At 30.4% G+C, this 18,375-nt stretch overlaps 1 protein-coding gene across 1 annotated transcript; it reads left to right on the top strand.

The window, feature by feature from the left end:
- Positions 1-13,423: 13,423 nt before the first annotated feature.
- Positions 13,424-17,550, top strand: CYCD1;1 (CYCLIN D1;1). Its single transcript, XM_089609150.1, has 6 exons — positions 13,424-14,081; positions 14,356-14,442; positions 15,170-15,268; positions 15,354-15,555; positions 15,770-15,900; positions 15,994-17,550. The coding sequence occupies exons 1-6, from the start codon at positions 13,815-13,817 to the stop codon at positions 16,180-16,182; spliced, it is 975 nt and encodes a 324-aa protein (XP_089465276.1). The 5' UTR covers positions 13,424-13,814; the 3' UTR covers positions 16,183-17,550.
- The last annotated feature ends 825 nt before the right edge of the window (positions 17,551-18,375 follow it).

Genomic DNA, 18,375 nt, shown 5'->3' with positions numbered 1-18,375 from the left:
ATCTAAATCTCAACTTTTTGGCGAATTTACCAAACTGTGGAACACTGAGACGTATCAAAAAAAGGCAGAGGAAGACGATGAGCTTTAAGTTTAAATGAAATGAAAAAGTTTAACTATCAACAAAGCTATGGTAAATGTACAATAAAAATCGATATTTTTTATTTATCGAAAAGATATTGATTCTACCGTTTAGAACTAAAATAGTACATGTTACATTGTACATCTTTATTTTTTTTTTCATTTATTTTTTTTTACCTCAATCCTAACCAACACCTATATTCGGGTCCCGTGGTGTCAACGTGGTGTCATAGGAGATCAAATCACAAAAACAAAGATATGTAAAAAGTGGGAATTGTGCAACAATGGGTAAGCAAGCAATACTACACCAAACAATGTGGAAGCTAAGTGTAACCTCTGTTTCATTCATTGGGGACACAATGAGGTCTTGCCAGTTCATGCTAGTACTGCCTTTATGCTTCATAATTTTTTATCCTTCTCTATTGCTCTATTTTTTTTTATTATTATTAAATTTTGTAAAGAATATAGTTGATGGCCACATTTGAGTGACAGATAGATAATATTTATAATTTCCTATAATTTTCTGAAAGAATCGCTGTGTTGCTCTAATCAAAGCCAACAAACGGCTATGGGCCATAGTATTTTGGGCCTCATTGAATGGCCCAACATGTTGGGATTGGCCATTAGGTGGGTGGAGGTTTCTGCTAAGTCTAGAATCTTTCAATTATCATCTTCATGTTGAATGACAGTTGAGTTCTCTTTTTTAAATTCCTAAAAAATATCCCCCATAAAAATAAATAAATAAATTGGTATTAAAAAAAAAACACTTAGAAAATCATTGGTCTTCTCATTAGGTGTCTATGTTAGTCAATGTTGAGCGGCAAGGTGTTGAATTTTTATAGATATCCATACGCATTAAATTTCCTATATATATATATATATATATATATATATATATATATATATATATATATATATATATATATATATATATATATATATATGCACACACTTGGTTTCTGTTTGGTAGGTGACACGGATTTGATTTAATAAAGCATAACACAACTAAGACAATTTGATTAATTTAAGGCACGGTTGTTCCTTATTTATATGTGTTCGTGGCTTAACTTTCTCACATTTGTTTTATTTACGACATATAATATATATATTTACTATATTTACAATAAATATTCACGTGTTTTGCCGCTATAACTTAAATGTATCTAATATATTAATTAATTTACAATGAATTTCTTTCAAAATTGCTCATTTGAGAGTTGTTTAACATTGGCAACATACTTTGTAAAAACTTAAAAACGCCAAAATACAACATGAAAAGATGATGGTAAAATTAGTTATTTAGTTTTGGTGCAAGAAATGACTAATGGTAAAAACAACGACATGATGCAAAAATTTTATATTAGCTAAAACTTTGCAAAAATTAAAAAAATGGAGAACCTACTTATAGTGGCATGTAGATGAAAATCATCTAGAAATATATAGATTTATATTTTTTTTAATTGTTATCCAATAATGATGATTATACTATTGTTTAAAAGTATCTAGTTCAAATAAAAAGTATATAGATGAAAATCATCTAGAAATATATAGATTTAATTCATTTAATTTGTATCTAATAATGATGATTATACTATTATTTAGAAGTATCTAGTTCAAATAAAATATAATTATATTCGTTGTTCTCGGATATAACGACGACTATTATTGCACTATTATAAAGAAAAATTAAATGTTGTTAGACTTAGAATATTGATGACTATCGACATTTTTATTAATATTTTAAAATTAAGAGGAAAATTTATCATTACATATTACATCTTAATGTGAATAGTACCACTTCTCTTTTTTATGTATGTAATAATATATTTCTTTGGCTGCGTCCAAGTTAGACTCCTCCTTATCCATTGAAGCTCTTCATGTAATAGTAATTTTACTATATTATTTTTGTACTAAGACCCCCTACATTTTGTAGAGACAAATACTCTCATATTTGAAAGTCAACTATAGATATATAAAAATAATTATAATGATCCCCTATATATAGGGTAGACATAGCTATGAGTAATTACAAAAGACAACACAATTCTGTCACTTGTGTGACTCATACATATACTCTATGCATACTAATATATCATTATTTTATACATCTTTATATTTAATTTATTTTTTCAATGTGTCATTATTTTTGTAGTAATTTTAGGGTTTATAGGGCCACGGTCGATGTATCTTTCTTGGTTCATGTTCAACTCATATGTACAATAAGCCAAGCAAAAAAAGTTATTCTATTCATTTAAGGTCTTTATTAAGATAATTAATGGCGGGTCTATTGCATTGTTTTAATTTACGTAGCCGTGTACATGGTTACTTGGTATTGGTAACGAAAAAAAAATGAGGCTTTCACAAATCCTATACACTCTCAAAATGATTTTTTTTTTCCCTTATTTTAATAAAAAAAAATTAAATAAATATACTAATTAAAATATTTCTCTTCGCGTTAATATGGTCGGCTGAGGTCATGATAATACCATATGATTATGATATTGTCAATACCTAACGACAATGTAAAGACAGGTGATATGGCTATAAAATAAATGTCAGTTACGAATTAACTATATAATGTCATTTTTTTGGCTAATTGTAAAGTATAAACAAACCAAGTGGAGTATAGGGTTGGAATAAGTAAACATGCACCGTTTCATCATGAAACACAAGAAAATAATATACTTAACTTACACAAATAATGAATAATTTCAACGGGCAACGAGACAAAGTGAAAAAAAATGTTGGATTTAACTTTAGAAAATTACATGAACACCGTATTTATCATAAATAAAAATAAATAAATAAATAAAAAGATTACGTTGGTCGCAAAAATAGGTAAAATGCCACCGGTACGAAGCTTTAAAGTTGAGAGACTAGTGATAAGAAGAAAAATAAAAGTTTATTCTATCCAGGGACGGAGCTACAGTTGAGCACGCCTAAAATAAATTATTTTACATTTTTGTTCATTTTAAAAAATAAATCACATTTTTTATCTTAAAAATTTACACGTGTGACCAATTTTTAAAATAATTTATATTTTTTATTCTAAAAATTTACAAATTTTATCTCCTGAATTTTTTTTAAAAAAATTAACTCCTCTTGGTGAGTTTTTTTTTTTTTTTTGGCTCCGTCCTTAATTCTAAACGTGACCCACATGATAGAACACCTTGAACTACCAAAGAGCTCCAATGACATCTTTTCGATACATTCTCTAGAGATTATTTGCTACGGTTTCAAGTCTAAAATAACGTTTTCTCTCTCCGAGCATAAATATATACTAAAACGAGTGTGGATTAGAGTAAACCGATTCTGAGCCAGCCCTTATACACTGTGATCTACAAATTCTCTAGCTAGAGTAAAAGATGAGAGAGTCAATTAGGTTCAAGTGCCTAAATTGAGAGTTTTTGAGCTGCCCGGACAGTTCAATTGTTTATTTAATCTCTTTTGGGTCCTCGTATACGAATTATCTATTTTTAAGGAAAAAAGCGACGTTATAACACAACTCATAGAGTTCAAGTTCAAATGATGGAAAAATACCTTAATTATTCTATACATATTACGATGAGTGGATAGTGCCTAATGCATGAGTCATGAGAGGTCAAATAATAAAAGTACTTTTTTTTTTTTTTTTTTTTTGCTGGAAACATACTTTTTCGAATTTGAAAGCACTATAACATATATTAACGAAAGCCTAGCTAGCTAGTTTATTTTAAGGTTGAATCTTTCGGTTAAATATAGGAGCTTAATGTCCTTAGGGCTTTTCGTAGGAGTGTAGATACAATCACAGTTTTTGTGGGCGATACTCAACTTTGGATCAAATAATATATTTTTTTTTTTTTTAGTAATGTAGATCCACAATACAATAGTCTCAGGACCATCACATAAGCTGACACTTCTAAAGAGTCCATTATTATTTGCACTGAGAAGTATCTATAAGTTTGATATATACATACCTAACATTCCAAGTCGAATCACAGTTTAATTATTCCCAAAGTCACCAAAAATTTAATAATCCTATAATAATAAACTGTACAGAACGTTCTTATACTTGGTTGCCTAGCTATAGAGCAATTAGTATAGCTTGAAAATTGATCCCAACAACTGTCCAATTACATGACCGACCAATGTTTTCATGGGTCCTATGTCTAGATTTTTTTTTTATTTTCTTTCTATTTTTCTTTTTTCATATATACAATATATATTTTCCACTATTTATTTCCTTTTATTTAAAGAAGCCCAAGCTTTGGATAGAAACTTAATTGTACCCGAATTCGGTGATAATATCTGAGAACAAAACTAACAAAATTTGATCTTCTTTTTTCACCAACTAGGTCGAGTCAATTCAAACTTATCCTTAAATAACCTTAATATACCAACAACATAAATTTTACACATTCAAATAAGGTAAAAAGAAGTAACTAAATTAACTAAAGAAAGAGAAATGAAAGTACATAAAGCCAGCTTTAGTATATATGGTGTTGTCTCTTGAATGTGTATAAACTATAAAGACAAATATTACAAGGCCAAATTTTTTTATTTATTTACTTATAATTATCTATATACATGAAAATGACGTTCCCAATTAGTATTTTATTTTAGTAAGAATGATAATGCAATGGGACACACTACATCAGACTTTCCTGTCTAGAGGGAATTGTGTGTGGTTTATTATATATAAACAAAATATACTCTACAAATTCCAATTTTTCATCCCTATAGCATGGTACTGTGTCCCAAACTTTTATTTATTGTATATTGTAAACCTTAATTTCAGTATCGGCGAGTAGAGCCTAATTATATATTCTCAAAGCCAATATTATATAAAAACTCATGTTTTAATATTTTGTATCATTTGTTGATCATAAAAGCTCCAAATCATGAGCTCATTTCAAGAAGAAAAATAAACTGGTATCATAATGAAAACAATTTTTAGCTCTATATGTATGTAGCTAGATTGGTCGATAAATTATCTTATTTTCACGTTGGAATGACAAACGCGCGAGACACCTCAAATGTGTCTGAGCCAAGTATTACGTAATCTTAGATCGGAGGAAAATCGGCAAAAAAATATCGTGAAACGATAGTCATATTTTATGAAAAATTCAAATATTCATTTTTAAGCCAATAGTTCGTCGATGATTCCGATTAAAAAAATACATGATAACGTTTAAAAAGACAAAATTATAAATAAAAATTAAACACTAACATGCCTTTTTATACACTATAATTAATTCCTTAACTAACCTATATGTAATTGGAAATGGTAGCGTCCTTAAAATATAGTAAAAAAAATATAATGAAATAAAGACTAATTAGCATATATAAAATGTTTTTTTTAAGGGTGATATAGCTAAATAGTCAATTTAAAGTTATGAATTTGCAAAATAATCAAAGTTTGTCTTAATTTAGTGAAATATAAAAATTGTACAGCAATCTGATTTTAAAAAAAAAAATTGACCCAAAGATTAATTTTTTTGAAATTGATAAAATGCTTACAATAACCGTAAAAAAATTTAATCTTGGCAGTAAAAAAAAATTTGAAAACGTAAATTTGATTACTTTGTTAAATAGTTGAAACTTTGACTACTTTGCTATTCAATAAGTTTCAAATGACTATTTTGTACAATTTTTCCTTTAAAATGCTTGAAGGGACAACCTGTATAGTTTTGTTGAACATTATTTTCCTCTAGATATCCTGTTCATATCTTATTGTGTGGCCACATGTTGATGTTGATGTATATACATTAACTATACACACAATCTTTCAATACGTTTAAGATGTTAAATCATAGCCACGCTCCTCCAAAGTTAGGAAAATTTCAGGCTGTCATTTCACCTACACACAAAATGTCCAAACAAGCTTTATTTTATTTAAAAAAATATATTATTAATTGTACCATTCCACCACTATTTTCAGTTTTAATTAGGTACATTATTTGGTGGGCTAAATTTCTCCTCAAAAGGAGACGCTCCTTTAGGCTTAAGGAAACATAACTTTCAAACTTTATTTTAAAAAACAAAACTAGTCCAATAATTCACACATGGAAACAATTTATAAAAACCAGTCAGATAGATATAAAAAGAGGACACACTAACTTTTTTCTCCTCCTTTTTTTATTTTCAACTTTTTTGAATGCATATCTTCTTAAGTTAACTTTTGACTGGGACACAATTACGGAAAAATATTAAGGCTACGTTATTTATGTTTCAACCATATTATGGTCATTTCAGAATATCTATTGGATGCATTACTTTGTGTGCGAGGTGTTACTTGAGCTTTCAACGATGATTTTCGATATTTATATACTTTTTCTGCAAATAGATTTCTTAAGTGGTCTTTCGATAGTGTTTGATTTTTGTGTCTTGTTAGGCCTAATTTTTTTTTATATATGCACTTTTCACCTTCTTTTTTTTTCATTTTATTGTTCATGCGGAATTGGACATTAGTATCATCCCTAATAGTGAAGATTTTAGAAAAATTTGTTGGATATTTTTCTCCATTTTATGAAGATAAAGTCATAAATATATAAACTTATTACAATATCATTATAGAATATTGAAAATTATGACGATATTATCATTCATATATACAGTAATAAAAATGTTTTTGGATTGAACCCACGACCTCCACACAGGAAGTGGTGTGGAATTAACACTAGGCTATCCTAGGTACCACGTAATAAAAATGTTAAAATAGTAAAAAATTTGTGATATTTTTGTTCAATTCTTTCTTTTTTCTAATGTTCAAGTTCAATTTCGTAGTTGATGTATGATTTTTTTAAGAGACTTTCTATTAGCTAACATATATAATACCAATAAACATATAAATGTTAGCACATCGTATGTAAACTTTTGTCGAAGAAGATATGATAACGCAAACTAAGCTTTGAGTTACATCACGACTCTATAATAATATCATCGAAGAATAATGGATGAACTAAAACACCAGAGGAACACCAACCAAGAGAAATAATGTTAACAACTATATGATAAAAATTTCAATAGAAAACTCTAAAAGATATATGGCTACTCCGTCTTTAAAAAAAAAAAACAATGCAAATGTAGAAACACACAAAATAATAGAACAAACAATGACGAAAAAAAAAAACATAAATTGAAACTAATTAAATTGAGTCAACAGTTAGACTATTAAGCAGACCATGAGGAAAAAAAAAAAACGCCAACCAGTGATCGGGGCATTCAAGTGAGTTAATGTTTGTGTTTATTTTATTTTCTAATTTATTAATCAATGCAGATTTTATGTAAGTGTACTAAACATGTTTTAAATCCATTTATCAGTTTTATGTAAAATTGAATTATTCAAAAAAAAAAAACCATTTATCATTTAAACGAGCTCATTTAAGTCTGATTTTTTTTTTTAATATATAAACTATACATGTGTGTCAGTAATTGAGAGTGCAATAAAACCTTTTGTCAGAAATAAAAATAGTAATGGTAATCGAGAAGCGGTCATATATTAAATTGCAGAACCAAAGTTCAATAGTCTTTGCTTCATAAAGATCGAGAAGACTAATCACCAACAATGGTACGAACAATTATTGAAAATGAAATAACTACTTTCACTTGAATTTCTTGATCCCTGAACATGCCCCAACGCAAATCACATTGGCATCAATGTATGACTATGAAGGGCTTCCACTAAACCAATTTTATTTTTACAAAGGAAAAAAAAACAACGTTTGTAATACAAAAATATATGTATATGAACATTACATATATATGTAATGCATACATCATATCTTTCTTTCTTTTTTATTAATATTTCGGTGGATAGGAAGTATTCTAAGTTGATCTCTCTCTCTCTTCATGAACGGTTGTGACTAATTTTTTAATAAATGACATCTTTGCTTCTTGAATTATGATGGTTGTGTTTCTTCGATTCACGAATTTTTTATTTTTATTTTAAATTATATTCAAATATTTTAATTTAGCACTTTCAGTCATTTTGTCAACTTTTTCGTCAAAAAATCTGTTAAATGATCACGTGTCCAGCACATGATGGCTAAAAAATGGAAATTATTATTTTGCCCTCCTCTTGTTTAAATGATTTCTTTTTGTTTTAATAAATAAAAGAAGAATTAGAATAAAAAAAATAATTTTTTGATTTCTTAAATTCTCTCTCTCTCTCTCTCTCTCTCTCTCTCTCTCTCTCTCTCTCTCTCTCTCTCTCCGCTTTCGCCGCTGCAAGATAGAAACTCTTTTTTCTCTTAAGATCAGTCGCCGTGGCACCGGAGCTTCGCCGAGAAACTCTCCGCATTGGAGGAGGGTGATAGACCAATTGGCTCGTCATCTAACGAAGGCGGAGACAGAGTAGAATACGAAGCTTCACTCGTTTCCGGTGACGGAAAGTTTTCAAGCCTTTGAGCTCAATATTTCCCTCGTTTTTTGTGGTGCAAAAAAAAAAAAAATTACAATTTTCATTTATTTTTCTATTTTATAAAAAAAAATTATTTTTATTTTTATATAAGATTACAACTTTACCTTTCATTTAAATAGCATGTGATAAGCACATGTTACACTCAACTCAACTGACGGCTAAATAAAAAAATTAACGGAAAGACTAAAGTTACTAAAAAAAAAGTTTGAATATCATTAATGACAATAATTTAGGCATTGAAAATTAACGTTGATCTAGAACATGCACAATTTTAATAATGGAAACATTGGTGTTCCTAGCTATTTATATTGGTTATTGATTTTCTTCTTATATTGGTCTCATTAATAAATGGTAAAAAGTAACTATTAAGAATATGATTAATTGTAGTGGTGTCCACTGTCAAGTGCAAAAGTTTTTGTCGTGTTTTGTACTTGAATATATCTTAGTAGCTGCAAATGCAATCAGATTTCCTAGTCATTTCTCATCGCAACGCCAAGCAATTTCCCACGATAGATAAAGAATAAAACAACACGGAAAAGTGAGGAAAATAGATTGTGCAAAATCGCATTTTTTTTTACAATGCGCACAATTTGTTTCTAGTAGGATCAGATATTATACTATTAATCATTCATGATATGAGTAAAAAAAATAAAGAAAATTATAATCTACTTGTTTATTATGAATAAATTTTATATCGTCTCGTGTTAGATATATATCGGACTAAACTAGACACACGGAGAGTGTAATAATTATGTTTAATTGATACGAAATAATGAATAACTACACCTGAGAATTATAGAGAATGGAAACACGAGCTTAATTGCTCTAGAAATCTATTTGTTAACCAATTTGTGACTATCCTCAAATGTTAGGAAGACGACATAAGTGAAAGAAGTACAATATTCGGACTAAATTTTAAAATTTGATAGAAATTAATCATAAAATATTCAAAAGTTTAATATTCGCCTGACCCTTACCTGTTTTCTTCAATGATAATCATAATATTTCGTCAAGAATATAAGGGATATATTTGATAGTTTTCTTCCAAATACGTTGTATTTCCAAAGAAAGAGCGTACTAGATCTTCCTTCGTACACGTGTATGTAGCTTGGAGAATTATATATATATTTTTTAACAAATAATTGGTCACATAAGCCTTACAAACGCTGTCAATTGCGTTTTAGCCAACATTTGGTTAATTATTTGTAAATAGTCAATACGCTTACGTGGCATGACATTAACTGAATTTTTTTTACTCATTTGCCCTTATTAATTTCGGTCTTCATTATATAAGAGGCGGTTTTTTTTAAATTTTGAAATAAACTGAAAGGGAAAGTAGTTATATTGGACGTGTGTAGCCACTATTAATATCGGCTTTAATGTTTAATTCTCTTATTTTCCTTAATTTTCGAATTAAACTGATTTGGAAAGCAGTTATTGTATTCTCCTTAAATATTGGACGTGTGTATATGAAATATATAGCGGTTGGTTTTAGAAAATTAGTTTCTATATTTGTGGCATAATAGAATATACACAATATCCTACAATAATAATCATTTATAGATATTATTCTGATTCATTATTGGCTTCGCTCATTGAATCTGGTAAGGATCTCGGTTCTCATAATTTTTCACGTTATCCGTTGTTAATTGATTTGTTAGCTTATTTACAATACAAATAAACTGTAAATAAATTTTATATTTACTGTCTATTAACAGGATTCAAGTAAATAGCGTGTATTTTGCTCACAAATTTGATTGTTAGAAGCAAAAACAGATTTTCTGCAGATTGTAAATGAACCAGTATATTTAACATGACATCAATTTACATATAAATGAATCAATTTACAATTTACATGACTCTTATTTACAACTCAAACACGCACCCAAAAAAAAAAAACAACTTTCTTTTGTATTCTTTCTTATTGGATTTAAAAAGCAGAGCGATCATCCATTTTTTCCAATCTTTTATTTCTCCGAATCGAAGTGGAAACCCTAGAGATCGGCGATGGAGGAGAGGCATCGCGAGGACGATCGGAGCGAGAGCAGCGACTACACGTCAGAGGACGAAGGGACCAAAGATTACATGCGAGGAGGCTATCACGCCACGACGAAACCAGACAAGTATATAAAATCAGGTTCGAAAAAATCAAATTTGTAAACTCTCTGGATATTACCTTTCTTCGCCGTCGGGTTTGATGTAATGGTCGTCGTTTATGTTAATGATCCTAAAATTATCAGTCGCCCAAAAGAAGAGGATTTTTCGCCGATGAAACCAGAGCATGCGATTAATTTTTTGGGTTTTCAATTTTGTGGATTTCGTGTTTGACATTTCTGTTCGTGTGAGAGAGAAGATTGCAGTTAATGGCCGAATATATTGGTTTAAATGATTTTATTTTGTGTGAGAGAGAAGATTGCAGTTAATGTCCGAATATATTGTTTTAAATGATTTAATTTTCGTGAGGTAAATGGGCGGAAACGGTTGGAAGGTTATTTTGTTATTTTTATCTATGTAAATAAATTGGACTGGCTATTAACCCGAAATTAACAGAATGTTGGCCAAATACAAAACTGTTTAAATATGGGAGGCTATTTAGCTATATTACCCATTTTTGAATGTAACGTGGACAATGACATGTTGTAATTGAAATAAAACCCTTAATACACAAACTTTAGCCCAATAAGAAGGTCAGTTCTCATTAATAGGCTCTCAAATCTCAATAATAGGTGTAGGAAAAGAAATGCAGAAGTTAAATATGTATATATATATATATATATATATATATATATATATATATATTATAAACGACATGACAAAATAAAGAGCCAATGCTTATATATATTATTTTTCCCTTTCTGCCAATGCGAAAATGGTGTTGAAGTGTTGAACTGCAACTTGAAATATACTGTAAAGGTGAGTAGAGCACGGGCCAAATTTTATTGACTTAATTAAATTTCTCTCTAACACGGAATCGATTGCTTATTAAATACTATAGCCTGGTATAACTATTTTAAGAGGGCTCTTTACTCGAGTAATAATACCACGGAAACTAATTTTAGACATTATAGATATAATATTTTTATAATGTAACATTTTAAAAAAATAGTGGATGAATAGGAAAAAAAATTAATATATGACTGAGATTATAAATAATAAACAAAGTTAGAAAGACCCAAAACAGAAAATATTTTTTTATTATAAAAATCTGTAAATATTAAGTAAAATGACTGTTTATAACATGTTTGATTTTTTATTTATTTTTTATTTTTTTACAAGAATCAGGTCCACATTCTTTATTTGGTTATATGTTCGGTTTGGATTTTGAAAATCCATCTATTTATATATCCGTTAATTATAGCTAATATTTATTTAATACAGATTAAAATCTTTAAGTAGCAAGCCTTTTGTTGTTTGCACAGCTGAGTGCACTTTAATGTAAACAATAACCACAAGTAACCAACACAAATAAACAAATTTCACTCTTAAAGTTGTTTATCCTATTAATCGTTATATAAATGGTCATAGGTTTTGTTGACGCAATAAATCGCCTAATACAATCTCAATCTTTTAAAAGAGAGAATCGATTTATATTATTATAATGAGTTTAAACCTTTCGTCACAATATTAATCAAGCTTCAATGTAGTATGAATACTTATATAAATAACTAACAAAATTGGAAATAATAATACATGACACTTTTATTTATTATGGAAGGACAAATACAATATTAAAATATAAGGAAATAACAATATATTTGGTAGAGAGAAGAGATGGAGAGCTCAGGAAGAGTATTAGTTGCGTTCGCAAAAAGTCATTATTTCTAATGTAGTGCTTATATTTATAGGCTTCAAGTAGGGTCTTCGGGGACACGTAGAGGTTTAACAAGTCTCTTTCTCTTGGCTTGTAACAAATAAGCAATTCAATCCAGAGTAGAGGGATGGTTGTGAGAAAATCGATTGAACAACGGTCTTCTATCTCAATGATTTAAATACTTCATATATATATATATATATATATATATATATATATATATATATATATATATATATATATTTGATACCTCGTGCCTTGACCGAGGTTATCAGGAAAGGGCTCAACTAGCAGGACGTTTAAGGCAAGCTAAGCCGAAAATGGCTTAGGTCGCCATGATTCTTGTGGTTTGCTAAGCTAAAAATAGTCCGATCTAGACTATTTGTGACAAGCTAAACTATAAATAACTTAACTTGTCATGCTATTTGTGACAAGATAAGCCAAAAATGGGTTAACTCATCGTATTGTTTGTGACGGACTAAGCCATAAATGACTTAGCTCTTTCTAAGGCAACTGAGCTATATGGGCCAGACCTCGAGATTGATTTTAATAATTGTACAAAGTCTAACAACAATAAATTTATTTCCCATCCATTGGTTTTGTTTATATTGGTGACTAGTTTTTTTTCATTAATATTGTGGTTGCGAATTCTAAATATAGTTTTAATCGTTAGTTAACTTTGTTATTGCTTTTAATAGTCTTTCATGGGTATCAAAGTAGTGATCTCATATCTTTTATTTTTTTATTATCTATAAGTGTTTTTTTTTATAAACGTGGGCGGAAGGAACCACGCAAATTTTATTTAAAAATTTCTTCTATAGGTAGCTTAATTTTGTTTAAATTCATTATGAATTTTCGAACTAATTAATCTAACAAATAAAAATATAAAAATAAAATAAGAAAATAAAAAGAGTGGCGTGAATATGTTCACGTGACATCATAAGCTGAAGTAAGGATAATAATGCATGTGACGCATTCTATACAGAGTTTTAAACCTTAAAGTAATTAAATGCCGCTTGTCCGTAATACATACAAATATTTACCATATATGAATAAAAATAAGATAAAAATTTAATCCCTCGAGAGAATGGGAATAACATATATATATACATATATTAAACAAAGAAGACCAACAAATATGGCCAATATTAAATAGAAAAAATCTTCTCCGTTCTCTGTTTTCTTTCCACCAAAACGGAATTCAATTTTCATTTTTGCCGGGAACCAAAACTGAAACTCCCACGCTTTTCCTTTTCTTTTATTCAATCAATAAATATAAAGAAATAAATTAAAAAGAAAAATCCAATCCTTCCATTTTTTATATCCATACGAAAAACCTTCATACCATACCAATTATCAACATTCAACTCCAAAAAAAAAAAAAATCTCTCGTTCTCTCTCTTTCTTTCTCTCTTCACACTCGCACACAAACAAATATCATATATTATCTATCCGATTCTGATCAGAGCGCCATGGGAAGAAGATATCAATGAAGGTCGGAGATCAAACCTCTCGTCGACGGTCATGTCGGTCTCGTGCTCGGACTGTTTCTCCGACCTCCTTTGCGGTGAGGACTCCGATTTAATCCTTTCTGATGAGGAATATTCCGATCGCTCCTCGCCGGCAGAATCATCGTCCTCCGCCGCCGGAGATTTCGGCGGCGAAGAATCCATCGCCGGATTCATCGAGGACGAGCGTAGTTTCGTCCCCGGCGTTGACTATCTCGCGCGATTCGGCTCCGAATCCCTCGACGCCATGGCTAGGGAAAACTGCGTCGAATGGATTCTCAAGGTGAGTTACAATCGCCGGAGCTAAATCCGATCTTTCCGATATTACGAAAATGCCACTGGCTCGGAGTAAGTAGATTCGTTTAGATCCAACGGTTTATCAGCCGTCCGATCTAAGATCGGATTGATCGGGCGGTTGATATTACTGGCGGCGGTTAATAATATTCCGTTTGTAGACAGAATAATCAACGATAAGACAAATTAATCTAACGGTATTGATTTTTCATCTAGTTCCGTTATTTTCTATTTATCTGATACGACGTCGTTTGGTACGGCAGGTTCACTCGTTTTACGGCTTTCAGCCTTTAACGGCGTATCTCGCCGTTAACTACTTGGACCGGTTTCTTTACTCTCGCCGGTTGCCGGTGAGTGGAATTATACGAAGGTTTAAAAGGAAAATTCCATTAATTAATGACTAAATTAAATAATATCCACAAATTGCTTTGTTTATGTAAATAATCACAGTACATTAATTTTCATCCTTTTGTGTTAACATGCGTAAAGTCGTAAAAAAGATTGTTAAGTTATTATGTTTGACTTTTTCAATCTTAAAAAGTAATACAGTGATTATGATTGTAAATATTGCTTAGTCATTATTATTAAAGTAACATTAGTAATTTTAAACGTTTTAATTGACTAATTACTTAAATTTTTTTGTTATTATTATTACTACGACAACATATAATAAATTTGGTATGTACGGTACGGTAACGAAGGTGTAAAAGTAAAATTATGAGTGTTTTTTAAGTGAAATATACAATTGTGGAAAAGTGGTGTCGTGTAGTTGGTTCGAAATTTACTCGCCATCTTGACTAAAACTAAACAAAACAGTGTAAAAGTACGCTTTCGTGTATTAATTATTTGTCCCCGTATATTAAGCTTTAATAATCTTGTCTTGTCACGTCCCACATTTGTATTATCAATACATAAATATAAACATTTAAATAAAATTAAAAAAAAACCCTGAAAAGTACATTTCATACACGAAATATTCCAGTGAGATATATTTATTTTTAAAAGTCTAGCATATTCCTTATAGTTTTAAACCTAGAATATAATTTAATTCTGATATATGTTTATCGTTTGGTGTAGCAAACGGAAGGTTGGCCATTGCAATTGTTATCTGTGGCGTGCTTATCATTGGCTGCGAAAATGGAGGAACCTCTTGTTCCATCTTTGCTAGATTTCCAGGTTAGTATATATACATACACACACACATATATTATAGTTAAAAAGGTTTGAATCAATATGTGTATTACTGTTAATATATGTATAGGTTGTGGGTTCCAAGTACATTTTCGAGCCTCGAACGATCCGAAGAATGGAACTTCTTGTTCTGAGCGTTTTGAACTGGAGACTTAGATCCGTAACGCCATTCAGCTTCGTCGCTTTCTTTGCATGCAAACTCGATCCCACCGGAAATTCATTAGGGTTTCTAGTTTCACGTGCCACAGAAATCATCTTGTCCAATATTCAGGGTATATACAGTTTTCTTTTTCTACGTATTAACATATATAATCTTTTACGGTAGAAAGAAAAAAGTAGAATATAAATAGTACTGAGTACATATATAACCGTACGTTAAAAAAAAAAGTACGTTCCCATGCAATGCATTGCATATACATTCTAGAAATGATATTAAAGTTAATGACTTTATAGTGATATAATTCTGTTTTTTGTTTTTTTTCACAGAGGCTAGTCTTCTTGAATATTGGCCGTCATGCATCGCCGCGGCGGCGATACTCTCGGCGGCGAATGAAAACCCTAATTTCTCTCTGGTCAACGCTGAGCAAGCTGAGTCTTGGTGTGATGGGCTAAGCAAAGTAAGCCTCTTTAGTTTTTCTGTTGGCAATATATATAACATATATATATAAAGTGTATTAAAAAAAGGATCTATATGCAACGATATTCGACAGGAGAAAATAAAAGGGTGCTATATGTTGATGAATGAAATATTGGTCGGAGATTCATCAGAACCGACCACAACCACAACGACGACAACTACGGACTCGTTGTCGACGTCATCATCGTCGTCATCATTATGTAAAAGGAGGAAATTAAATAACTGTTTATGGGTAGATGATGACAAAGGAAGCTCTGAGTGAAAGAAAGAAAAGAGAGGCAGTTTGGGAGTGAGTGATGGGATGGGAAGAAGAAAAGATAAAATTGATAGAGAAAAATGAACTTGGGTGGACCAAGCTGTGAAGAAGAAAACCTTAGTATATGTTTATTTATTTTTTTGGGTGGGTTTTTTTGGGGAGTTATTAATGTTGACAAGAGTGATGATGGTGTAGATTATGGTATATATAAAAAAATAAAAGTGATTATAATATAGGCCATAGGGTATGTATGAGAGTTTGGTGAGAGAGTTTGGTGATTTATTGATTTGTTTCGGTGGATAGCATTGCCATTGCCATATGATATCATTGAATGGCTTTGCTGATTCCCAAGGAAGGGAATCCATTTTTTTTTCTTCTCTTTTTCTATATGTTAATATTTTGGGGTGCGAGAGTGAGAAGAGAGAGAGAGAGAGTAGTGGAGTCATGGGGTCTGAAAGGAAGTGGGAGGGGATTGAATTCAAAAGCAACATTGATTATTGAATGAAAAGGAAGGGTGTGTGGTGGGACCCAAAAAATAAGAACAAGGAGGTTCAATTAAGTTGGAAAAAATATAGGGGCTTGATTATCAAAGGACAAAGTGTTTGGCACAAAAATATGAGGGGGATTAATTATGGGAGTTTGAGAGGAAAAAAAGAGTTCATGGGATGGAATTGGGATTGGGATTGGGATTGGGATTGGGTTTGTTTTGTTTTTGTTTTTGTTTTTGTTTTTGTTTTGTTTTTTTTTGTTTTTTGTTTTTTTATTTTTTTATGTGATCTAAAAGTCAAGCCTCTCATCTACCTCTCTCCATCATTGCGCTTCAACTTCCCAAATCCCAAGTCACATATGGCATTTTATTTTATTTTTGTAACTTTTTTACAAAATAATTTTTTTTTAAATTTTAATTGATCTTTGAGTGGCATATGTGATTCTTACGCAATTGGTGCGTATAGGCACATACGTTTGTATGGAGTTTTTTTTTTGGCGGGAAATACCCTTTTGGTTTTTTTTTTTTTGGCCATGAGACTTAGGTTGGCCAGCCTTAACTATACATGGCGACTCTTTCATCAACTTGGTGTTCGCACGCTTCGTGGAGGTCACACGTGTGCTTCACTTTTTAAAATTTTATTTTATTTTGTGGTTTGTTTATCATTAAATGACCCTCTTCATGGCTCGAGTTTTTTTTTGGCCATTTTATCTTTTTTAATTTTTTTTTTTGTTGGAAAAGAAAAAAAGAAGACATAGAGAGGTCTTTGGGGCCTTTCTATGCGTGTTGTAATGTAATGCATTATATAGCTCAATACTGAAATGATCATCAGTGTAATAATGTGATAGTATATTAATCATAAGAATAATGAAAGTAAATATTTCTTCCATGATTTATATTATATATATAAGCATGCACGTGATTGCCAATGCAGATTTTGTAGCTTTGCGCTTTGTTTTATTACCCTTGTATCCACATTCAAAAGTGAGAGGAACATAAAAAAAGATTGAATGGAAAGCAAGAGCTTTATTGAAAAGCTATGAAATTATATGAAAGAGCAAAGCCCGGGAATATAATATGATAATAATGTATATACATAAGGTGGTCACTATATATAAATATGAGAATAAGTTATATGAAGGGACTACTGGCTGGTCCCTCAAGCAATAAAAGCTGGTTTCATGTTCAGCTCATTTCACCAGAGACTGAATATGACCGTCTTGACTTTACTAGTCAATATAATATTTATATATGTATATAGTATAGATATAAATGCCTTCTCGTGACCAAAACCAAACCCCCATATTGATATCAGACAGCTCTCCTGACAAAATTGCAGTTTATATATTATGATCATAATCCCAGAAAAATACAGTAGTCCAAATAAGATAGGACACCTCATAATAATATCATCATTTATTTCTGTATGTACGTACTACATCTTTTTAATTTATTTTATTTTACATTTTGGGTATATATTATTAACATAAATACAATATCAAATTTCAAATACAATGTCTCAGTCTCAGCTAGCTGTGCGCGCGTAAATACTATGGTGTGCAAAAGTTGAAACTTAAAAAAAGGGCTACTTTAACAAATGAAAAAGGCCCTGGATTGAGAATGTTCATTTAGCCCTAGATTCCCGACATAGCGCATATTGTTTTTCATTCTTTTGCATGTAAATACATAGAATGAAGATGTCAATTATATAC

This window comes from Urtica dioica, chromosome 3, assembly GCF_054948205.1.
Source record: "Urtica dioica subsp. dioica isolate 48M chromosome 3, U.dioica_male_clone48M_v1_H2, whole genome shotgun sequence".
NCBI lineage: Eukaryota > Viridiplantae > Streptophyta > Magnoliopsida > Rosales > Urticaceae > Urtica > Urtica dioica.
This window is presented reverse-complemented; position numbering and strand designations above follow the sequence as displayed.